The following is a 25,464-nucleotide window of genomic DNA, read 5'->3' on the forward strand; positions in this document are numbered from 1 at the left end:
GTACAACTTTTGTTCTTCTCTAGTTCTCTGGGACCATGTACATTTTAACAGTTTGCAGTGACCATGAAATGGAAATGAATACTTCTGTGGTCTTAGCTGCATCATCTCCCATCCCTGGAGGATGGACAGAAGTGGGGTTTTGTTTCGTCCCCAGAGGCATCAAGAGTCCAATTAGTTATCGAGGTTTCCCATCATAGCGATACTCTTTTAGCAGCCCCGTTTCTCAGTGCACCACTCCAAGAGCCTTCTGCCCACGCAGGGTAAAGCTGCTCCTTGGTTTATGCAGCATCGCTTTGGAGGAACATTATAAACGGCTGAGGAAACATGGACGAATACAGCAATCTCACGTGTGTTTCCCAGATGCAATGGTGTGGCGTAGATACGCTTCCCTGGTTCGTGCTGAACACGAAAGCCTGCGTTTGTGGTAGCAGAGACCCGGCAGGCTAAGGTGAAGGCAAGTAAGTGACTGACTGGTGCGGGGCTTAGCCTTGCAAGTTGGCCTGCCGTTGTCAACAAAACTTTCTTGCACAATGGTCTGTGCCAAGAGCGTTTTTCTCTTGCGCTTCCCTGTTCATTTCTGTGGTATCCGAATGTGCTTATTCCACGGGAGCACAGAGGGTAGTGCTAGTGTGCTGTAACGAGCTCCTTGGAAAGCAAATGATATAGTATTAGATGAAGGATAAAAGCAGGTGTTCACCTAAGACAGAAACTCAAGATTTTTCTTAATCCTGTTTATAAATATAGGTATTCAAATCCCTTTTAAAACGGGGAGCAGACAAAAAACCTGGAACGTGCACACGGGGGGCCGGGCTGGGCCGGGCCAAGGGGCCCCACGGCCGGGCGCCACGAGGGTGAGTGGCAGCCAGGCCGCGGGCCGTGCTGGCGGCGCAGCACCCACTAACCACACACGCGCGCGCCCTCGCACGCCGCCGCCCTAACGGTCGTGCTTAACGGCCGCCCTAACCGCTTCCCCCGGCGGCGGCGCGCCGCCCCCTCCCCCCCCCGCGGGCCGCCGCGGCAGAGCGGGACAGGGAGAGTCGCCCTGCCCTGCCCTGCCCTGCCTCCCCCCGCGGCGGCTGGGGGAAGGAAAAGCAGAGAAGCCCGGCCCGAGCCAGCCCCAGCCCAGGAGGAAACGCCCTCCGCTCCGGCTCGCCCCCGCCCCGCGTGCAGCCGGCGCCGCCCGCCCCGAGCCGCGGCTGAGCGCCCCGCAGGCGGCCGGGCCCCCGCCGCCCCCGGAGGAGGAGGAGGAGGACGACGATGCTGCCGGGGCTGGGGCGGGCGCTGCGGGGCGGCTGGCGGGGGGGCGAGCCGCAGCCGCAGGTGGTGCTCGCCGGCCGGGCGACGCGGGGGAGAAGGGCTGGCTGCCTGCCGCTGCCAGCGCCTCAGGTGAGCGGGGGGGAGGGCGAGGTTTGGCCGCGGGACCGCCTCGGGCAGGGCAGAGCCGAGCCGAGCGGGGAAGAGGCTGAACTTTCCCCGCGGTTGCTGGCGCCTCGCCCGGCGAAGAGGCGCGGCCCGGCGGCGCCCCGGTGCCTGGGGAGCCGGGCCGGGGAGGGACTAAACTTGGGGGAAGTTCAGCGCCTGAGCGGGGAGCTGCCGCTGAGGGGGCCGCGGCTGCAGCTTGCGGGGCGCCGCGGAGCCGCTGCGTGCGGGCGCGTTTCCTGGCAGCTCCGCTTGCCTGGGCTGCCCGCCGGGCGGGGCCGGGCGGGGCCGGGCAGGCGGCAGAGCCGCGGCCGGCGGCGGTTTCGTGGCGATCCCGCCCCCGCGGGGTCTTGCTGCCCTGGCGGAGAGACACGGTGAATCACGTCCGCTGGGCGCGGGCGGCGGCGCCGCCCTCCGTGAGGGGACCCGGCGGGACGGGACGAGACGGGACGACCGGCGCGGCCTCCCGCTGCCCGCGGCCCCCGGCGCCGCCCGGGGCCACGCGTGCTGCCTCTGTCTCCCGGTCTCGGGCCCTTCTGGGGAAGGGTTTGCAGTGTCTCGAAACATGAAAAGCAGTTCTCCGTGCAACTCTTTTTTTTTTTTTTTTTTCCTTTTACAGTTTCCTCCCCAAACATAAATGTTAGTGGCAGCAGCATAGCTTTTATTCACAGCAACGTCTCTTCTTTTTCAGACAAGACTGATGGACGTCCTGCCATCACTGAGAGCAGGCCCCACTGCGGGCATGCTTTATGGCCTGCTCTTTCAGGTGGCTCTGGCAAAGAAGAACAGTAGTCGTGCTGTGCAGCTGAGGCAGGGGGCTCATGTTCTGTCTTCGAGAGCTGCTGCCTCACTGCTGCTGGGTTTTGGGGAGAGTCGCTGCTCTTTATGTGAAAAGTGGCTGGTTTTACAGCCACCTGTAAAACTCTAAGATGCTTTTTACAGTCATGACCGTTGGCTGTAAATACAGGCCTTGATGTTATGAGATCTTAAGGACACAGCTAAGGAGAGAATTGAGCTTTTCATGGTTATCTTTCTATTTAAAAGCAGCTGGCAGCTTGGGAGTGCCAGATCCTGTTGTTAGACTGCTAGTACTGGCAGTACTAGCAGTTAATGTAGAATTGCTGCATTTGTCCCCTCTGTGCTATGCTGTCAAAGCTGTTTAATGAATGGACGTAAGGTGCCCCAGTGCCTTATTGCCATTGGATATTAAACCTGACAGTGTAGTACTTTATTCTCTACATCTGCTTGTGAGCTGTCCTGTCAATTTCTGACAATTCTTCAGATTATTTTTTAAGTGTTAAATTGCTTTTCTAACTCTGAAGAACATACACACATAGAGACATGTGACTATATACACAAAAGGTGAAATTGACTGTTTAGAGGGATAAAAGATGAATCACTGGGTGCTGTTGTAAAAGATAAGAAATAAAATGGAAGCAAAAAAAATTTTTTTCTGAAGTGCTCCTGTGGAACTTCCTTGTATTTATAAAAATAATTTAAAAAAGCACTTCTGACTGTGATCTTCTCTTAGTTTTAAGGAGTCTTACGCATCCTCTGAGTAGGAAAGATTAAGGAAAACAAGAAGGAACTGTGACTTCAAAAATGAAGCTCTGCTAGGAAACCAGGGTAATGCATAGTTCTGTGTGATTGCCTGTTGAGAAAGGAGACAGTTTCTACTCTAAACATCTTTGATTTTTGTTTTTAATAATAGAGATACAGTATGTGCTTTAAAAGTGTTGCTGTTCTGAAACACAACAAAACTTTGTCCCTAACTTGTAAACATATTCATAACAAGGAAGTCCCTGGGATATATGATGACAGATTCCTGGTAGGAAGTGCAGAGTGGCTGGTGGCTTGTCTATTGAGCAACTTGCATAACTTGAGTCTTGAAACCTGCGATGTTAGTTTGGGTCAGATAGTCGTTCAGTACTTCAGAATGAAATGTGTGGATTTTTTTCCTAAGATTTTTTGTACAAACTGTATTCCAAAAGCTTTTGCAAAATCACATAGTATTGCTTTGCTATACCTCTGCTAATGTGCATAGCCATTCTCTGCTTTGTCACATGTATATGTGGGGACAAATTTAGAGGGGAATTAAGTTAAGATTGACTTAGTCTCAGTCTTCTATGGTTAAAATGCAGTGAGCTAAAAACACCTTGCTCCTCATTGAGAGCATTTACACTGTCATTCAGCACACAGTGATACTACCTATGTAGTTGATCACCTGTAACTTTCCAGCGGGCTGCTTTGCAGACAAGCGCTGTGCTTTTGTAAGGCTCTGAAATGAGACTGAAAGCTGATAAAGCTTCAGAAGACCTACTGAAAAGGAAAGGAGGAGAAAGAGGAAAGCTCTTGCTTTGACAGTGTTGCTGTTATAAGAAAGAGCAGAAGAATGATCAGTGCTGTAACTGGTGTAAGTGGGATGGAACATGATAGTGGCATCATTCAGGAATTAAATTCTTACACATAGTGGGTTAAGTAGATGGATGTCATAATGTTCAGGAAAATTCTAATTCAGAAAAAAATGTTTAATGCAAGATTTTGTTCATTTCTGAAGTGGAAATGCTGTTTGGAATAAATTAATATAAAATGCTTTTTATATATGCAGTTTTTAGTTCTAGGTTTTCTGAAGAGCTGTTAGCATGATAGATAATGAAGCATGTTTACTGATTTCTCTCCTCCCATTTTTGTCTTTGGCTACCTTTCAAATTTGTGAGTATGTGTCTACAACACAGTTCAGGCAGTTAAATGTTTATTATCTTAAAAATCAAATTAATGACCTGTAGTTGTAATTTCAAGCTAGTGAGAATAAGAAGTTCTAATTGTTATTGCAGATTTTTTTTAGCTCTTTAGATTTTCATGTAGTGCTAAACATCAGATTACATGCATCTTGTTCAGTGAAAACACTGCTGTGATTAATTGATTTTTGGTTTTTTTTCCCCCCAATATTTTAAAATCTTTCTTGGTTATCATTGCTGGTGTGTGTTGCTAGCTCCACCGCTTGCTATTGTTGTTTGGGTGAACCCATATTTTATATACAACTCTAGAAGGGAAGGTTGGAGTGCTCGTGTGGGTCTCAGGAAACCCGAGCTCAGTCACTTGTCCCCCTTGTGCTCTGTGTGGCCTGGCACCAGACAAGTTCCCAGCTTGTTTTCATACTGTGTTCTGTGATGGGAAGCATATTATATTGTGTTCTTTAGACATCCTTCATTATTATGCATAATTTTCTACCCAAAAGGATGCAGTTAAGTTTATTAGTCCCATATTTGTAATGCCACAATTATCTCATAAGTAATGAAGCTTACTCGTTACTTGAGTAGAGTTGCCAACTCTTTTGCTTCCTCTTGACTTATGCATTTTAACTCCTACAGTTCTTACTGTTTTGAGACAAACATGCTGCCTACAATGTTCTCTTGGAGGAAAAGGTTGCTCTTACGGTATTGCAATGGAGATAGATCTATTAACACAGAATCAAGCTTAAAATTGCTGGTTTGTTGCTAAAGCTTATGCACCTTGTCTATTCATAAACCTTCTGAGCCAGAAAACATTCCAGGGGCTGGATTTTTTTTTTTTTTTTAGATGATCCTAGTTGGTTTCTCTGTCGTGAATCTGACAGATCTAAAATTGTGTTGCCTTTTATGGCTATTCATATACGTAAGATTCATAATTTAATTCATACAATGGAGATCTTTACCAATCTGCCTATATCACTGTGGATGTGCTGCAGGAAAATGAAGCATGTGTTATTCAGTTTATCTTAGCTTAAAAGCAAATTCATTTGTACTAGCTTGGTTCCCTTTTATCTAGAGCTGTTTCCATGCTGTGATTCCGCACTGAAGATGCTAGTGTAGTGACAATGTCCCCTGCAAAGGGCAAAGATTGAGTTGAACAAGTATGAGTGAGGAGAGAAAACAGCATTCACTGAAACTGAAAATTAGAAAACTAATTTTTCAAAATATGAGTTTATTTATCATTGCTAATTCAGAATGCCTTCCATTTTTCTGTGTAGAGTTCTCTTAAAATTGTGCATCTGGAGTAAAATACGTAGTCATGGGGAAAGATTGCGTGTAAGCTGGCATGAACAAATTGCAGACATTTCTCTGAAGAATTGTTACAGATTTTTATTCATCCTTGGTTAGAATACCACATATTCTTGTTGCTGGGGAAAATTTTCTTTCTAGTTGCAAACTGCAGCCAGTTGGAGAGTCATTGTTTTTGTTTATCTATAAAAGGCAGGACAGTGGGTTTTTTATCTTTGTTTTTGTCAGTTCCCAGTGTCATACTTATCTGTCAAAAATGTTTTTTTGAGTGCTTTCAGCTGTTAAGTTGTTGATGACCCAGTCCTTCAGATTGACTTTAGCATTTCCTGTCCTTCCTGTTAACTTTTATAGTTATCTGTTTACTCCCAAGTTACCATACACTTCTAGTGTTATACATATCTAATTTATCCTTCAGTTTTATATTATCTTATGAGCAAGGATCTAAATGTCTCCAAATAGTCACAGAATAGTTTGAAATACAGTTTTGTTTTTGGGGGTGTTTTGTTTGTTTTCATCCCCTTCTCTTTTGTGCAAACTCTTCTGTCAGGATTTATAAGATATTCTGTCAAAGTAGCAACCCCAGGACGTGGCAGACAGCTACAGAGAAGTGAATTATCACTGAGTCTCTTGTGGAGCTGAATATTTCAAACAAATGTGGTTTAAGCCCCTGCTTTGCATTTTCAGCCTACTCAGGTCTTTCAGCAATTGCAATATAATTGAAACCAAGAACTGGGAATAATTTATGGCTGCTGGGCCTGTTTCACCCTACTTTCCTTCCCTTCAAAATCACTGGATGACAAAAGTTAGCTTATTGGTCCGACTCTCTTGTTTTCTAAACAGAAACCATGTGTTTTTACTAGCATATGCAATGGCAACAAAAACATACAACCCACTAAACTATTTGTTTATGGGAAATACTGTTGACTCTTACAAATATTAATTTATAAATGCCTTGAAAAGGCCATTTAGTAGATCAGCCTTCAGCGTGACAGTAGACCTCACTCATCTGCTATAAGGAATGTACTTGTCTCAGCAAGTTCATTTTTTTGCCTTTAATATGGTGTCTATGCCAGAATAACATAATGGAATTGGAAATGGCTCGTAGCCATTTTCTGTTCTTTGTCTTTTCTCATCTGGCAGCTGGAAGATAGCTACATTTGCTCTGATAAATACTCTTTTGGGCAAAGACATGATATATAGGAGAGAAGTTCATCATTTTCTATGCATACTCATATATACTGCTCTTCTGTGCATCTTCTCTCTTCAGTACAGATTCTGTAGTAAATCACTGGATCATGAGATACTCTTTTACATGTATGTATTATTACCTGCAACACACATTTCATTTGAGATTTAGAAAATTTCTAATAGCTGCTTTACTCCACAGTTGAAACTGGCATCAACAGTGGGACTCCCTGACATAGTTGGTGGTTTTTTTGCAACATGGCAGATGACAGAAAAGAGACAAATTTGGATATATAGATCAAATCAGCTCTCTTTGCATAGAATATTAGAATGCTTTTGTGTCTATTTTGAGTAGGTGTCAGCAGATAAAATTTTCAGTGTTTGCATGAATATGGCAATTCCTAGGTAAGGAAATGAAAAATAGCTTCTTCAAGGCTGGAATAGGGTGTAATTGTGCTCTTCAGAATCACAAACTTCAGAGAAGTTGTAGCTTTTGTGTGCTAAGCAGAGGCTACTGTGCTACTGCAAGAAATATAAAGAAACACTTAGCTTGCAATGCTGTTCTAATAATATCTATAGCACTATCTGTCTAATATCTTACAAAACTTTTTTGAAGAGCTTTCTCTTATCTCATGTGTGAATAGTAGGCTATGCATCTCAAAAGTTGTTGGGAAATAAATAACTTCATATATATGCAATAGGCTTATCATAAAGGAAAATATATTTTTAGTGAAACTATTACTATTTTTATTTTTTTTCAAATTTAGAACAGAGATAGTCATATTATGAAGTGGTAACAGTACCAGCTGCTGTATGGTTATGAAGTAGATGCCAGAAGACAAGATGTGATTTCATCAGAAGTGGATGCTGTAGTAGTACAAACAATATATAAGTGTGAGTAAATCTTTGTTGATCGTGGGATGAGGAGTGTCTAAGTCTGACACTGTTTCCTCTAGGGCTCTGAACAAGTCCTTTATTATCTCTCACTTCTTATCTGCTCGTAAAAAGACTAATACTAAAACTCTAGAGAATGTCTGAGAAAATTGCTTTGTAAATGTCTTGTGTGCTCTGAAGATTTACTACAATCCCTGTTAAAGTGCTGAATATTTAATGTTGTTTACAAAACTAGTACATGTTTTAAGAATATTAACCTTTCTGATACTTTTTTTTATTCATTTTATGTTTTTTTAATCATGCTTAAAGGGCAAAAATGTAGAGCCTATTCCTGTCTGAGCTTATGAAGTCTTGATTTCTGAAGGGGTGATAAAGGAAGGAAGGGGAATGCTCATTTTTGAGGCGAGGACTTCACCTTCTGAAGTCCTTTTTATACAGCAAGATATGTGGCATCAGAGAGGAAATAAACAATACCCCTGTTCTCAACATCTCATTAAACGTAAAAGTTCTGATTTCTCCTCCACCCCCTTCCCTTGAGGGGAAACGAGCTAGAGGAAAGTTAGTGGAATAGCTAGGCTTGCTTTCTTTAGGTTCTCTTTTCCCATGACAATGTACTTGCAAATCAGCAGCTAAGGTGAATTTTTCTCTGGTTCAGTCATTGGTGAGGGGATTGCTACAGCCTGGTGAGAAGGGGGTAAGCTGTTTTGACTCTGGGGTGTTCCACAGTCACACTTCTGGGCCTACTTTATAATATGACATGGATTAAGCCTTTTCTAGGAGCTTCTATCACTGGCTCTTGCTCTGGGTTGATTTCTTCTCTATTTTGTTATTTTCCAGAAAGATGCAGGGAAAGACAGGTTCTCTCATTCTCTATCTTGCTGTCACAATATTGGATAGGAACTTGGTGGTCAGATTTCCATGGGGAAGAGGTGGCTTTTATAAGGTCACTTCTGACACTCGTAAGATTGCTCACTCTGTTATTTCTGGTATCCCAAGCTAATCTGAGGAATCTAGTGCACAAATAAATGAAGCTATTAGTTTTGTGATCTTGAGCAGGGAAATTAGCAAGAGGAGAGTTTCCAGGCCTGCCAGTTACTTGCTCTGTTTCTTTCCATCTTTGGCTGATCTATGAGTCCTGGATCATCCTGAAATTGCATCCAAGGGAGGTATTCTTAAATACTGTCAACAATATACTTTGTTTGTCAGACAGGTTCTTTAGTTCCTGCAGTATGTGGAGAGTGGCTTGCTCTATATGGCTTTAGGCTATTGTACTGCTGTACGCTTATTTGTAACTGATGTGGTGTATGAGGAATCTGTAGTGAGATCATTGTGAGGGTGGATGGCTTTCAGGGAATGCTTGATACAAAATTCTTGATCTCCAAGTATTGTGAAAGTGCGGATATAGATGCTTAACATCAGGCCCATTACTAATAAAGTAAATCTCTCTTGTTAGAGTGACTATTTACTGTAACACAGTAGCTAACGAAGGGAGTGGAAGCTAGAGCTGAACATTGGTTGTCTTTCTGCCTGTTAAAGATTATAACTTTTGCAGTCCATAAATCAATTCTTCTTAATCCAAGGATGGCTGGCCAGAGGTAAGAGGTCTTCATAGTCTGTGAGGAAGTTTCAAGGGTCCACAATTTGTTGTGGGTAACCAGATAAGCTTGCATTTGTGTGATGACTGGAGCGCACAACCTTCTGCTGTTAGTGTGGAAACATTTAGTACTTCTTCAGGCTGAAAGAAAAGAAGACTTTTACTGCAAGAACAGGGAATTTATAGCTTTTAAAAGCTGCATTTATAATGGTAAGTAGAGGCAATGGATCTTCAAAAGGACAGAATGATTGAGTACATTATGCACAGGCAAGATTATAATTTGCCTTTTTTTACTTCAGATAAACAATTCTGAGGCAATTATCTTCACATTTTCTGTCAAGTCATTTTAGAGCAAAATTACTTCCATCTTCACGTTCTAGTCAGTTGGAGAGAAAGTAAGTTGTCTTCTTTCAAGAAACGTTTAATTTATCTGCAAGGTAGGTAGCGATTTCATCCTCCCAGTATCTCACCATTGTTACTTAAAAGTACAGTAGAGAGACAATGAGGTCACTTTAGAACTCACAAAAGCATCTTTAAATGTCTTAAGTATTTGCCAGAGTGAAGGTAAAATTATACTCTTTTTCTTCCTGGTATGTTGAGTTTAATATATCATGAGGAAATCACTTTGTCCAGAGTGCCATGCTGTGAAAAATGGCTAGTGTTCTCTGTGTACCATGCAATTATCTGTTTCAGCTGAAGTGCTTATGTCAGACTGTTCACACTTCTATGGTTTTGTTTGAGACTTCTCTTTCTTCTAGGACCTGACTCATTTTCTCTGCCTTCTCATGCAAACTATTTGTTATTTAGTGTACTGTATTAGCGTTTTGAACCAGCCCCTTTGTGCCTATGATAGAGCAGCTGTGAACAAATTCCATAGTGTTAGCCATGGAAAAGTTTTCTTATAAAACATGTATCCATCACCTTCAAGTCTTTGTTTTGATTAGAACTATAAAGGTGCTGGGTCCTGGAGATGCAGCAGGTTCTGTACTCTTCTAGGACCATCTCGTGGCCCCAGGTGCTCCACCTACAGCCTCCTTAGGCTGGAATACCTCGTGCGAAGCAATGTCACAGACACGGCATGTAGCAGTTCCTGATCCAAAGAGCAAAGCTAGAACAAACCCAAGTTTGCAGTATGGGCTTCTCTGAAAGCTGCAATTATAGGGGCAGAGGGAAGGTGGGTTGTGTTCTTTCAATGTAGTAATGGGTTAATAGCCAGCTGGAGCCAGATGCTAGATGTTAAAAGTGATTACTCATCCGAGAGTAGGGTAGAGATTTTTTGCTGGCCTGGGATATGCAGTTGAATAGGTAGGTTAGCAAATAGTTTCTTTTTAAGTTAATTATGGTAAATTAAGATGGATTAAACTGTGTGGAAGTGTTTGAGGAGATGGCAAACCTGCTGCATAACTGCAGGGAGGATAAGCTTCCTTTTCTCAGATCCCATCTCTGCCTTGCCCTAGATAAAGGAAGGAGCTAAAGTCAGTGTTTGCAAAAAGTAAACTGAAGACATAATTACAAAAATATAAGCCCAGTGGAAGAAATACACCTGTAATAAAACGCTATGTCTGAGCAGGTATTTTATGGTTTCTTGCACCAGTAATAAAATAAATACTGTATGAGAAATTAAAGTTATGATCTTGCTGTTCTGAAATGCTGTACCCAAGGCTGGTAATTCTGAACCAGCAGAGTGTCAGAAGTAAGGATCTTGGTCGGTGGCCCAAGTAACTATTTGATGCTTTTAGCATAGATAAAATAATTGAAACTTAAAGGGGGTCGTCTTTCTCAATTATATCAGAAGAGCTGTGCATCTTATTCGTGTATCTTACATGTTCAAGTAGATTGGATATATGTGAAATGCAAGGTTATGAGTTTATCTTAGCTTCACAGTGGGCCAGCTTTAATTTACTGTGTCTCCCTCCCGCTACTACCCCACCCCCCCAGCCTCTCAGAATTTTAAAATTCCAGGTAAAACTAAAAGGAAGTTGTTAACAACTCACTAGCTTCTTAAAAACAAAACAAGCAAAAAACCCCCTAATTCTTAAGGTTTACACTGAGCTCATAAATTAACAGAACCAAAGGGAGATGAATTCCCTAGCTTTGTAAATGATACTGAGTTTTCAGAGCACTATTTATGCAAATATTTTTAACTAAAGGCAATAAGTCTTTTAAATTTGGGGAGGGAGAAGATTGAGGCACAGGTGATTTGTGATCTTGAGCAATCCATTTTCTTCTGCTACCAGAGAAGAAAGTAAGTGTGTCTCTTCTGATTTCCTCTGTTTTGGTTTGACTACTGGGTGGCCTGAACTATGTTTAAACAGGAAAAGTGAATCAAATCCTTAGAGCTCTGTTGTGAGAAACTTTCATGCTCAGTAACTAAATTGCCTGATTCAACCCTACATTGTATCTGTGTTAGATGTGACTCTCTTAGTTTACACATTCAATTTTAATCTTTTCTTCCACTGGTTATGTCTTGGATTCTCATAGTATCTCCTCAAAGGCTGCTTTTAAATGAGTCCCAAACTGCTCAGGCATCAAGTACTTATGTTTGTGGCATACTTTCTGACAGTTTGCTTATTGCTTTGGAAAATATTTGGAAGCCATAGTGTTTTCCCTGTCATTTCCCAAAGTGTAAAACTTGCTGAAGATGTATCACAGGGAAACTGCAAAGGTTTGAAACGGGTGGATTTGTGGGGCAGGTTTTTAGGCAAGTTTTGCCTTTGGTTGAGTTGGGAGGTGATCTGCTGCAAAAGGAGTTACAACTCATTTAAAACAAGAAATACCTTAAAAAAAAAAAATTGAGGAAAGATTCCTACCAGAATGTATTCCCAGACACTTGCATCATAGCAATATCTTTTATCTTGGAGTCCTTTCTGACTGGTGAATTTTTGCGGCTAGCTACGGTGTCTTTCAAGCAAAAACAGTTTCTTATGAGGCAGGTAACACTATTTTTTGCAAAGCTGAAGCTAGTGCTATTTAGTGTGCAGATGCTTGAATTTCTGCATTGACATTTCTGACATTTTTTTCTTGTTTTAATCTGTTTGTTGTGAGAGCACTCTTCAATATTCTTTATTGCGTTATTTTTAAACAAGAACATTCTGTATTTGAAGCAATAAATTTTGACATGCTGCAGGAAATGAAACTAGGGTTTGTGTCTGGGTCTGCATGCTGTAGTCAGAACACAAAGGTGTATACTCACTATTCCGAGTCCTTCTGATATAATAGAATTAGGTGTGCTTAAAAGATTGCAGTTTGAAGGTGTAAAATGTCAGGCTTGGTCTTGCAGTGCCCTGTTATTGTAAGCGTACCAGAGATTTAGTTAAGTGACTGAGCTGGAATAAATTATTTAAAGAGACAGCAAATAGCCCAGGCCCTAAAACTGAAGCATAGCTGTTAAGCTGTGCATGTTCCTTGGAATTCTGACCCCAAACTATTCTTTGAGAGTGAAAGTTTAAAGTGAGTGTATTTTACTATAGATCAGACCCTGACTTTAATCTGACCAAACCATCATAGTAGTGCCATTCTTCAGCATTTCATAATCATGAGATTAAGAAACACAATCAAGCAGTGCGTATTTGGTCATTTCCTTTACAGATTTTGAGTCTCATGTGTTGCTGTTCTTTTTTCCACAAGATTACAGAAGACCTTTTCCTATTGGAGGATCTTTTCTCTTTCCCTGCCAAATGGAGCTGGGGAAAGTATTTGGTCACATCCTTGTATCATGCTAATCCTTCTGAGTGTCAGACCAGCAGAACATGCTTTGTGTGGTTATAACAGCACAAGACATTGTTTAAATCATGTTGGGAAAAATCTCTGGATGTTTCTGTCTCTTTGGCTCTTTCTGGACCTTTCTGGTGTGTTAGCTGCATATGTTGTAGCTTGTTTCCTTGTTTATTGGTTACCTTTCCTTCTACAGTGGTACTGTTTCTTTTTCTCATGAACATGGATAACAAATGTCTTTGGGGATTCCCTCGAGCCAGCTGATGTAAACTAGATTCTCATTGGCCTTCAAATACAAACACATAGTTTTGGGTTGGTGGGAAGGAAGATCTTGTAAACCTTCAATTTAGATTCCTGATGCTTTAGCTGTTGTGCATTTGTCTCCTCTTGGTAGCAATTATAACACATCTTGTCTTACTTGATAGAAACTCTCAGTAGTTAGTTGTTTTCTTTGTGTATTACGAAAGCTTTCATGCAAGTTACAGTTATTCATAACTGTAATGCAAAGGGTTGAGTAATCCACAAGGTTATATAATAAGGTAGGTGCTGTCAGAAGTTATTAACAGCTTAAACAGAAATGCTGATGTTGATTATTCATATGCTGCTAGTAATTTTGTCTGTTGTATAACATTCAGAATTCAAGCTCACATACTGCTCTTGGCTTTTTTTAATATAGATTTATTTATTTTTTTATGAAACTCTTCAATGGTGGGTCATGTCATGTAATCCCATGACTTGAGAAGTCTGAGATTTAAGAAAAATACACAGCACATATGATCACATTCCGATAGCTGTTAGACCAACAAGATCCACTAGGAGAAACCAGCCACAACGTGCTTGATCACAGGTCAGTACGTGCTCCTGTGGCACAGACAGTCTTGCCTGCAAGTGTGTGAGAGTATTACATTTCTGTGTCACAGATTTGAAATACTCCATCAGCAATACAAATATTTTGGAAGTAGTCATTGTAAAAATAATCAACTGGTAGTTATTCCCAAACCTGGAGTTGACAGGGAAAGTGTTTTCTCTGCTTCTTCTTGATTTCCTTGCAGCCAAGCTCAAAATTGGGACGGAAGGTCACACCTTATGTTTAAACCAGCTGATTGCTGGTGTTGGAGGAATTCCCTTGCTGCTGTTAAAGTTCAGTAGTGTGTGTCAGTTGAATGAAAAATGTTTACTATGTATTCCAGTCTCATTGACATCAGTGGCACCACATCTAGCCCAGCCCTTGGCTCTCAGCCTGTCACTAGCTGCTGCTCCATCCTGTTTCACTTGAGCGACTGCTGTACAGTGCAGCCTGAAACCCTGCAGGATGGTGTAGGTTGCACTGCCTCAGTGCTGCCTTTACAGCTTGCACTGGGATGTGATGTAGTTTGCAGAGTTCTTGGGCCACTTCGGGAGCTTTAGTCTGTTTGCCAGTCTAATGGAGTTGGACTACTATGTCTTTTGGGAAGCTACTCTTCGGGGCATTTTGCCTCAGAAAGGCTCAGACCAAAGAATCTTTTTAAAAGGTTGTTGAAACACTGTTCAAAGAAGGAACTGCATGAAAGATAACATTGTGAGATCTTCATGCTTTGCAAAACCTTACTGTAGGCAGTCAGCTAACAAAACTCAAGTAAATAAAGCAGTATGGATGTTGTAAAGTAATATTAAGATTATTTCCTGCTTGGACAGACAACAGAGACAGTTGCGCAGGATGTGGGAAGTTGGAGGAACTTGTGGTTTGCTTCTGTTCCCTGCTTTCACGCTCTGTTCCAGTCCCCCTGTTGATGAAAACAGAAAAATCTGATACGTGAGCACAAGAAAATACAGTTGAACCCTCATAGCACCTGATACATTTGGTGGTGGTGGTGGGGGAATGTTGAACAACAATGTATGTTCAAAGACAGTGGTAAAAGAACAGAATTGATATGCTAATGTGTTTAGCCCAAGCTATCAGTATTTAGTGAGCAGTTTGTCTGCGTTCTTGCCAGGTTGCTGCGCTGAGCTGTGCTTGATGGAGCTATGCACTGTGTGGTATTGATATCCACTCATACACGCAGAGCCATTCAGGCTATACCTTTTAGTTAAGTTATTATTTGGTCATGTTGATCGATGACTGTTTAAACTGGAGTGGTTTGCAAGTTGCTTCAGAGACTTCTGCAGCAGCAAGTAAGTATGGAAGAAGGTAGATTTTGTTACTGAACTTGAGTCAGTGTTATTCTTATAGAGTGAAAGCGAACTAAAGATAAAGGGGGAATGAGCTACAGGACTGATCTCTGTGTATCCACAAAACAATTGAGAAGAGAGGCTTTTCAGTACATTTGTTAATCCATATTCAATCCTCACTCTTGGAACTGTCACTCTGAAAAAGCATATTGCAGCAAAATATGTTGATGTCAAAGAGATTGTGACTGTTTTCCTGTGTATTTTCTTCCAGGGTGGCACATTACAAACATGGTTATGAGTCTGTATCATTCACTTGTTGTTTAAGAAGATACTTTTTTCTAATTTGCTAGAATTTTAATAAGTCATCTTTGAAAAATCCAGACACTGTTTTGCACTCCATAAACAACTCTCTTGAGTCATAAAGATGCTTGCTATAAGCTCCTGCAGATTCTCCAAAGTGATGTTTTCTCAAGAAGATGCAAGTTTTACAGTGCAAGAAAGATTTGCAGGAGTTCTTTTACTATGTATTTGTGGGAAGTGTTGCATGACTTTCAGGATCTTACTTCCTCGCAACAAGCAATAGACAGTCCGAGACCATGGTTGATCCTGTTTTCTTCATTCCCATAGGAAGAGTGGTGAGTTGCTAGTCCTGGGTATCTGCAATTTATATTGGATGCAAATGGGATCTGTGAGCATGATTATGCTTTTCACTGTGGCTAGCACTGAGTGGGCTACTATGCCCAGAAAGCACTGTACATATGGAGAATATAGCTTGGATCCTGGAAGCAGCATGTAGTTGCTTAGTGTGTCGCAGCTGGGCCACAAAGCCCTTCTGTATTGCGCAGTGTGTGTCTAGTGTGCGCCTTCTCCTGGGGTCAGGAAGGGAGCAGTGGCATGCCAGAGCTTGTTTCAGGCTCTTGCTTCAGGGTAGTCCTTACTGTCTGAATGTCAAATTCACGGGTAACTTAAACCAAATGCATTTTCTTACCCAAAGTGGGTAATAGGACACAGATGACTTTCTCCCTCTGTATTGCTAGTTCTGCACAGTTCTCTCTGTGTCCATGCTGAATCACTTAACAGCAAACAGTCCTTTCATTCTTTTTGTATGTGTATGTATTTTGACTTTTTTTATATCATAATTTCTCAAAATCATTAGGTGCTTATTTTTTAAACAAAACACGATGGTTCTCTGTTTGCCTTCCATTTTTATTTGAGCCTTTAAGATAGATTTTGGTAGTGTTTTTTCAGGTTCCTTTTCATAGTCAAGAGGATAATACATTCTTCTCTTTCAGAGTCTTATCCTATAGACAAGCAATTATATGAGATCTGAAAAAAATACGTCACAAGAGTTGGTAAGCGTGCATGTCTGTGAGTAGCTAATGGATATGTTTTTGTTGTTGGGGTGGTTGGTGGTTTTTAACTTGGTCAGATGTATTGGCCTAAGTTAAAGAAGATTGACTTGACTGAGTGTGAAAGGAGTTGTTTTAGAAAGAAAAGAGTTTCTGTATCAAACTGAAGAAATTCTGGTTATTGCCTTGATAGTAAGAGTTTCAGGAATTTTCCATGGAGGTATTTTTTTGATCTCATTCAAAAGCTAAAAAAACTTTCAGCTGTAAAGTTTGGCCTTGCCTGCGTAAGAAAGGCATCAGTTACATCTGTACTAGCATGACTTAATGCATACTCTGCTAGAGCAGATGTTATTTTGCTAGTGGAATTTACCAATTCTGCTCAATTTAAGTAAAAAATAATCAGCTAAAGACTACTTTGTAGATAGAGGTCCATCTGTAGTAGAAATTCTGCCTTTTTAAATTTGTAGTCAGCATGGGTATTCCAACTGAAGTCCTAGAGTTGGTGAAATTCAGGGAACTGGTGTTAATCTTAGTTTAAGATCTTTGAAGAAAAAAATCACTGTAATTATTTAACTGTTTTGCCAATACAAAATGCTTCTATGCTGAGAAGCTTTTCTGGTATCACTATACTATAAGCCTCTTTCTCTGTAGAGGTGGCATATTCTTTTGTCATGGACACTTTGAAATTCTGGTGAACAGGAGACACAATATTTGTAACCACAGTTTTTTTCCAAATTTTACTTACAGAAGTTCCTAGTCAACTGTTTTCTGTTTACTTTGGAAGTTCCAAGCTTAAAATACTTAAAATAGTGTACTATCATAATATTAATGTGCTTGCATGCTTACATTGATAGGGGTAGAGTATTTAAAATTTTAAGAAATATGAAAGAATATGAGGAGTGATACTCTGATAAATATACAGTGAAGTCTGAACTTTCACTGTACAATTGCAACGACATTTTGCTGTTGGTCGACCATTTTCAGTATTGTGGCTGTTAGCTTTGACAATTAATGGGAAAGAAAGGTTGAGTAGGTTCCCCCCCATTAGACACTTCAAAGCCATTCTGGTGTGGTAGATTAGCAAGCATTAAAATAAGGATCCTTTAAAAAAGGATGATGGGATGATGTCAGTGGAACCAAACTAGTATCTCTATCGTTAACATTTCAAGAAAGTACATTTGGAATTGTGTGGTTTTGTTTATGTGGTACTCTGACAAAAATCTGTATATTTTTTAAAAATTAAATTCTTAATCTTTAAACTGTAATTTAGACACTCATGTATCTCTCTCTCTTACTTTCAGCCTTTTGAGATTGAACTTGCACAGATCTTTGTTCACTGGTACCATTCGGGAACAATTTATGTGTAAAATATTTACTGTAATATACACTTCATTTTCCTACCCTAAATGTATTGCTGGAGGGTCAAGAGGCGGGAGGGAGTGGTGTGGCCAGGCACAGGTTAATCAGCCATTCTGGGCAAGCTCTTCTCTTTCAGTCTTTTAAAACTGTGACTGCTCCCTCCTTATGTCTCTGTGAGTATCGACATAATTTTAAAATGTCGAATGAGGACAACTCAATTCAGCTGACTGTGTAAACTGCTTTCTGGCACAGGATCAGAGATTCTTCAAAACTGAAACAGGGTCAGAGTTTCTTCTTTGGTGCCAGTGGACTCCATGCAGTACCTGTTCCATCCAGGATGTAATTGAAACTAGAGACTAAAGGTTTGTTTCTGTATTAAACTTTTTGCCACTTACAAGCTGTCTTATTTAATGATTTTGGTTGGGTTTTCTTGCTTCTTGTTCTAGTAGCAGCCTTAGAGTAATAGTTGTCAGAAAGATAGCAAAAATAGTTATTTTTTTTAAAACTTAACTGATGCATGCTGTAGTAGCTAAAGGAATCCTGTATAGCCTGTGTCTTTGTTAGGAGGTTTCCTGCTTATAGCTATATCAAATACCCTTACTAGAGTGGACAATGCTTTAGCAGAATTCATGTGAAAACATGAAAAAAAAAAAGAAAAGAAGTCCATCCCTAAGATCTTAATTATAGTGAGGCAAGAGCTAAATAAAGTGTGAGCCAACTGACAACTAATCACATTTATCCAGTGATGCTGTAAATCAAGGTCAGCAGCTTGTCAAGAATGATGTGCCAAATTGCCTTTTACTTTGCCAAGGTAGAGATTAAGCATGCTGGTAGGTACTCAGTGGAAGCCAGAGATGCTGTCTCTCAAAGAAACGAGGTGCTGCCAGGCGGTTAATTGGCGATATCTTGCCTCTGTGTGAGGCAGTGACTTCTGATTTCTGTTCAGTTCAGGGCTCTGTGGGAATGAGGAGCTGGGAGCTGATAACCGAAGGTAGTGGGACCCTGGTGCTGGGCCAACCTGCCTGCATGGTGTTCAGAGTTGGCCATGTTGCATCTTATTGCATCAGCGCCGTAGGATGCTGATCTCTGCTTTGGAAAAAGGATGGAGGCCGAACTGGAAGTTGTTTTCTCTTGCCCACTGCCAAATGCAGCATAACTCCCTATTTTGTTGTTAGTAATGCTGAAGTAAACTTAACTCGTGCTTATTAAATACCTGGAGAGCAAATTCTGTGTTCTTAATAGAATACAGTATTTAAACAGCTGGTGTAGCAATGAGGTCTCCTGCGTGCTGTGAATGTGATGGGTACATTTAAGAGTGCAGTCCTGATGTTACTCTTCTAATGGTGCTGCTGACCATTGAGCTGGAGCTGTGGAAATAAGTTATGTTCTAAATTCTCATTAAAGAAAACATTCACTTTTCTGAAAACAATGTAACTGGAGGTTCATGCTGCAAATCAGGGATACAAATGAAAGCACCTTTGTCAGATCTTTGCAGTAGCATTGAAAAGACAAGAAAAAGAAATTCTAGTGTTGCCTAGGACCACAGATGTGTCCAGAACTGCACTTCAGATTGGCCCTTTGGATTTGATACTTTTGTGGCATTTAGTCAAAGTAAATGAACATAATTTTCTTAGCAATTTAATTTACAGTTTAGGATCTGGTATCTCTAGCTCGCAGGCTTTTTAGGTGGAGCCTGTTCTTTTCTGTAAGCTTCTACTGTAATCCCATTTCAATTTTGAATGGTGACAGGAAGAGCAGAGCTTTAGAGGATTCAGTTGGACTATTTTTTCTAGGGAGATCTTAACACATTGGCTACTATAAGTGTAATTTAAGAGATTCAGGACGGAAGGAAAGAACAAAGGAAGAGGGAGAATTAACAGTTGCAACTTCAGCCTCTGCCTCCCCCAAACTGCTCAAGGGAGGAGAGGCTAGTTGCCATAATCCTTGCTGTGAGGAGCTGTGGGCACTCTCCCTCTGGAACACAGTGGCCAGGACTCGTTTGGGATCCACAGAAAGGTGCAATAATTTGGGGCTGTTCTACGCTTGCTGCTGACCTTTCTCTGCAGCTGGTGGGATCTGGAATTAACCTCAGACTTTTTCACATCTGCTCGTCCCCATTCTATTCTGTACCCAGTTGGAGAATCGTTGATCCGTAGCTGTGAAATGGATCTATGTCTCCTCTGAATAATTTTAAAGCATAAGAATTGTTTTCCCTCTTTGCTTTAGTTCAGAAAGCACAAGTTTTTCTGATTTGTGAAGCTGAAGTCCATAAAACAGCAAGTGTAGAACAAACATTCAGGTGATTCCTTATCTGAACAGGTAAGAGGAGTGACTGAAGTTCATCTTGGATTAAAATGCTGTCATAATCTATTAGTAAGGTCCATTCACAATAATAAGGGAAGGAGAGTACATTTGTATTGTACTATTGTAACTATCAGCTTCAAACCTTAGGGGAAGATCAAAGCATGATGCTGAAGTACAGTTAAGGAGAGTCAAGCTGAGAAATATATTGGCATGATTCTAATAGTTAAATATTTACCAGAGGCAGACTGCGCTCTGAGTCGTATTTTTCCTCAGCCATCAATATCACAGAGTAGTAAACCATGCAGAGATGCATAGTTCTGGGAAACAAATGTCTTTTGGGCTACTAAGGGTCCTGGTTTTTGAGCAAGGACAGTTAATGTCTGATTCCTTTAAAAAAAAAAAAAAAAAGTAGAGCTGATTGAATATTTGTGAAAGTTGTTGGAAAACAAAGTTTCTGCTTGAGCTATAGAATTGATGTAGCAAAGTATGAGTGAGTATTCGGTGTTGGAGTTCACTCTTGCAAGTACCGGGAGGGGTGCTGGCCCAAATGGGATGGTGGTTAAAGTGGACATGGATTGAGCAGTTTGCAGGGCTCAGGTTTTGGATCAGCAACAACTTAGGTAACTACTCTTATCTTTCTTTAGCCTGTTGTTTGCAAAGGAAAGAATCTTCAAGCCTGCTGTCCTGATGGTAATTTGTTACATCAGTGGGTGCAGAGATTAAGCAAGACTGTCTCCTTAAAATAAATCAGTTTTGCAGACATGGTCATGTGTTTGCCCTCCTGGTTTGGTGTCATCCTCCTTCACTTCACAACCCCCTTCACACTTGCCCCAGTTTCTCTCTCTGGACTGAAATTCTTAATGCTCCTGCAGAAGTCCACAATTTTTGTCAGGGGAAGGGAAAGAGCAGAGTCAGTATAGTGTGCCTGCTGTATCTGTACAGGAACAAACTCCTTAACTAACAGCACCTTGCACTTGATGTTTCTTAATAGAGAGACAATGCTTACATTTACTTCTTACTGCAGAGATCTTGCTACCTTCTATGTTTTGCATTTGTAAAATACATGGTGAAGTTCTTGTGAAATGGCCAGTATATTTCTTTCCAGGCATTGCTGTCTTATTGATGCTGAACAAAATAGAGCGATCTGATAAAACAGAGAAATAACTATAAATTCTTCTGTGTCCCAGTGAAATAATGGTATACATGTTGAGAGACAATCTGAAGAGTATCTGAAGATGCACCTGAAGAGCAACTGAAAACTGACAGAGCTTAGGGAGATTAACATAGGTTTTTTTTTTTTTTTTTTTTTTGTAATTTCTTTTGTAATAAAATATAAGTACTTGAACTCATGTTCCATTTTGCTAGGCACTACTTAACAATTGCTGGTTTCTTATAGAATCTTGGTAAAGGAAATGAAAAGAGCAGATGTAGTATCTTTGCCCTGCTTTTTTAGTGTAATACAGTTGCTCTATCAGTGGCTGGAAACCCACTGAATAATGGCACTTCTATAAAAAGGTTTTAGTGATGGGGAAATATAGGAGTATGTGAGGGCAGTAAGAAAGACCAATGTGACTTTGGCTTGCATGTGTGGGAGGAATTGTTTCAAGGGACAAGAGAAGGAGTGCCTGCTGGTATGACAGTACCTGAAATGCTGTATTTGGTCTCAAGCTTCCTATTGTCATAAAGGTACTGATCATTGCAGGGAACTCAGAAATAATGTAAATGGTTAGAAGCTGTAAAGATTCATTTATGAGGAAAGATTTAAGAATTAAATATGCATAACTTGCTTAAGCAGTGACCACAGGGGACCATAAATCTACAGGCATGTGGGAGATATAAGCACAAATAATAGAAAAGAGCTGTGTGAATAGCCAAGGATAAGGTTGAAATGAACATGTGAAAACTTTAAGTTGAATATCCTGTGTGTGAGTCTTCCTCAGAGTGAAATGTTCTGAGCTTTGGGAGAGGACAGGAACCCATGACTTGACATACACAGAGCTACACTAGACAGAAATCTAATAAATATGCAGTAGGAAAAATTCTGTCTTGGCAAAGTGATTAGATCTTCTATATGTAGAGTCTGTTTCCATTCTGTGACTGATTGCTATCCGAGTTATTTGAATATAGTGTGAAGGACACACAATGCAGCAAGGGTTAACTGTGCTGTCTCAGGTGCCTACAGACAAATGTGGGTTTATGAGCCTTATGGTTTTCCCAGCCTGTTCTTATCCATGAGCATCAGGATGAGGGAGGAGAGACTTTGTCAAACCTGCCTCTCCATCTGACAGTTGGGCTGAATCAAGACATAAAAGCTTCTCTTCATGTTCTTTCTTTGCCGAGGACTCATTCTTAGATCTTTGCTTCTCTTCCCTTGAGAGTCGCCTTTGAAAACTTACCAACTGTGGTTTCTGCTGCTATTGCACCTCTACTTACAGTCACTGAAGTACGCAAGCATGACAGAAGTGTATCTTAAATGAACCAGAGTGCCTCTAAGTCATTCAAAGGAGAGTTGGCTACTATACAACCTCTTTGTGCTGGACTTCTTACTTCATCTTGTTGCAGGTATTTTCCATGCTTAGCAGAATAGCTGAAGGCTATGGAAATGGATCTTGACCAAGATGGTGAATATCTTTAATACATGTAATCATTGCAATGATAGTTGTGAGACAAAGCAGAATTACAGTTTTACAAAGGCATCAAACTGCCATAGTTCATAAAACCCACTTAAACACCCTTGTATAAAACACTCTTGTATTTTCCTTTCTCAAGGAGGAGACATGTAACAAATGACAAGCCACTGCTAGCAGAGGAGAACTGTATTTTGAGTTCTGTGAAATAACTCATGGAAATACTTTATATAACTATAAAAGCTGAGAAGAGATTTGCAGTCTGATAGGCACACAGTGCACCATTCTGGGCATTTTGGTAGGAAGTGAATAGGGCTCTTCAGCTAAGCTTGAAATGAGGGAACAGGAATACTTCCTGTCTCCTGGGTCTGGGAGTACCCTTCATGTTCTTACAGGAACGAGGTGCTCTTTAGTATCTGTTCCTGAGAGCCAAGCAGTTGTAAATCAAAGACTGAAAGAACTAAAATGCCAAGTGATCATTCTGTTTCATTTTTAGGATGCTACCTGTAATCATCACGTAGGGTCAGGGCGTTGAAGTAAAAAAAAAGTCTGTCTGAAGGCATCTTTTCTTGGCTTGTGTCAGTCAGCTTATGAGTGTCATGGCCTGAAAGTGCAGTTATGTATCAGAAGATCTTCTTCTCTGATGGCAGCTATAGTGGAGCAGGAATTTGATTTTTCCACAATGGGGACTAAAGAGTAACATAGAGAAAAGCTAATGGTGTGGCATAAAGAGGCTGCATCCCATGGAGACCTAGGAATCCAGCAGTTCAAAAATTTTTGTCATTGCCAGTTTAATTTTCAGACAGCTCTTGTTCCTTCCTAAACTTGAGCTGATATTGTTTAAATGCAGCTGTCTCTTGAAAAGATAAAATTATGAAACACATTGTTAGTTTAATCAGGTAGTTACAAATAATTTTTAAAATGCCAGTGAATTACACAGTGCAATAAAAATCTAGATTTTTAGCCCTCTGACTCATACACACATGTGTTATTGTTTATTGGAGCCCAGCTGAATCTTCATGCCAGAAGCTGATGGATATTGTTGGTAGTTGTTCCTCTTTTATCATCAGTAGAACATTCACAGATTTGAAGTCAGTGACACTATCAAACAACCTGTATTATAATGATAAAGAAATAGCTGTCAAAGAAATGGTACACAGCTTCCAGGCTTAAGTGTTCAGCTTCAGAAATTTCAGCACTGTTTGCTTTTTGTGTCATTTCAGGTAAAAGCATTAATAAAAACTCTGTTTCTCATTTGTATGTTTTAGGATTTTAAAATGCCCAAAGTTGTTATCTGCTTATTGTTTTCAGTGGAATCTTGACTATTCTTCCTTGCAAAGAAAGAAATAGGAAATATATAAACAAATGACTTATTACTGTGGTTGTAAAAATATACAGTTATGGATGAAATTATACAACTTAACTGTCTGACTGCATCATCTGCAGGAAAGTGGTTGAAGGTTATTATTTTGAAGTTTTCAAAACAGACTCTTCTATTAACAGTAGAGTGGGTTAAGTACCCAAAAAGTAGAAACTCAACTGCTGAGCTCAGCTATTTCCCTCTTGAATTCTTGAACATGGGTCTTCTTTTCAGGTTGAGAAAATTAAAGGAAATGATACTGTTGAACTGTCCTGCTCGGATGAGGCATTTGAAAGAAGATTTTCTTTTCATTTTCTTAGGAAAGTAGGAATGGGATGTGGAAATGGTCTTATCTGTTATCCAAGTGAGGCAATATTATGACAGAAAATGCAGACTGAAAAGGAGGATAACTTATGGAAACATGCCAAAGTTGTAGACAGAATGTCACCCTTTTGTGCAGGAAGGAAGAGCAGCTTTTATCTTTGTCTGCCACTATGCATCCACCTCAAAAACAGCTGCTGATGGCTTTTCTCATCATACTGCAGTAGGTTTAATTTCCCTTGCCTGCCCTTTCCCCGCTGTTCTCCTCCTTTGTAGTTTCAAATGAAAACCATAAGGATGAGAGAAGCAAGGGACAGAGAATGTAGGGGGAAAGCTCAGCTCTCTTCCCTGTGCAGAGTGTTCCTGATGAAGCACAAGTGTCAGGAGAGAAAGGAGGAGGTAGCCGGAGTTCCCTGTGGCAAGAAGATACGCTGAAAGGCATGATCAGCTTTAGTGTTTTGGGGATATTACTTAAGGTTCTGTATTAATGCCTATCCTAGCTCCCTAAATCTGTGTCTGCAAATCCTGATTTTGGCCATTTTGTTATTTGACTCGAGTGGTTCTGTGGGAACTGGTATCTAATCAGCTGGTGACCTACACAAGGTTGTTTTCATTGGGAGTATCTTTTACAGGGTATGTGTATTTCCATTGACAGAGAAAGATTCCAGGCAGAGAAAGATAAAGCAGAGCCTGGAGTATAAGCTCCATACAAATGGTGGCCGGCTGTTGCCTTCCTTGACATGTCCTGGCCTTCTTGCACCGTGTGTAAGAGCTCTTTCGGCATCTTAGTCCTTCTTAGCTGAGCTGCTGTGCCAGAGCTCTGTTAAACTGCTCATGTCTGCACATTGCTCTACACATCAGTGCTTGAGACAAGTCAATGCTTTCAATGTATTTCAAACAGAACAGAGTTACCACTGCAGCAAAACTCAACTGTTTTTGTGACCCTCTTAAGATGCAGATTGCTTCTCCATTCAGAGGTCTAATGATTTGCTACTTGGTTTGGTTTATAGCTGGGTGGTGAAGAAGCTGGGACAAGCTGTTTTGATATCATTTGCACTCCATGTCTCCTTAAGATGATCATGAAATTGTCATATTCCATAGGTTAGTGAGCACCTAAAGCTAACTTGATCAGTTACAAGAGCATCGGGGT

At 40.8% G+C, this 25,464-nt stretch overlaps 1 protein-coding gene across 1 annotated transcript in view; it reads left to right on the forward strand.

The window, feature by feature from the left end:
• Nucleotides 1-1,101: 1,101 nt before the first annotated feature.
• The window catches only part of MCUB (mitochondrial calcium uniporter dominant negative subunit beta), a 52,655-nt gene continuing 28,292 nt past the window's right edge, over nucleotides 1,102-25,464 (forward strand). The window contains exon 1 of the mRNA XM_067297606.1: nucleotides 1,102-1,386. Within this exon, the coding sequence (XP_067153707.1) occupies nucleotides 1,258-1,386 (129 nt within the window). The 5' untranslated portion in view covers nucleotides 1,102-1,257. The remainder of the gene's footprint in view (nucleotides 1,387-25,464) is intronic.

Source organism: Apteryx mantelli, chromosome 5 (genome assembly GCF_036417845.1).
Source record: "Apteryx mantelli isolate bAptMan1 chromosome 5, bAptMan1.hap1, whole genome shotgun sequence".
NCBI classification, from domain to species: Eukaryota; Metazoa; Chordata; class Aves; order Apterygiformes; family Apterygidae; genus Apteryx; species Apteryx mantelli.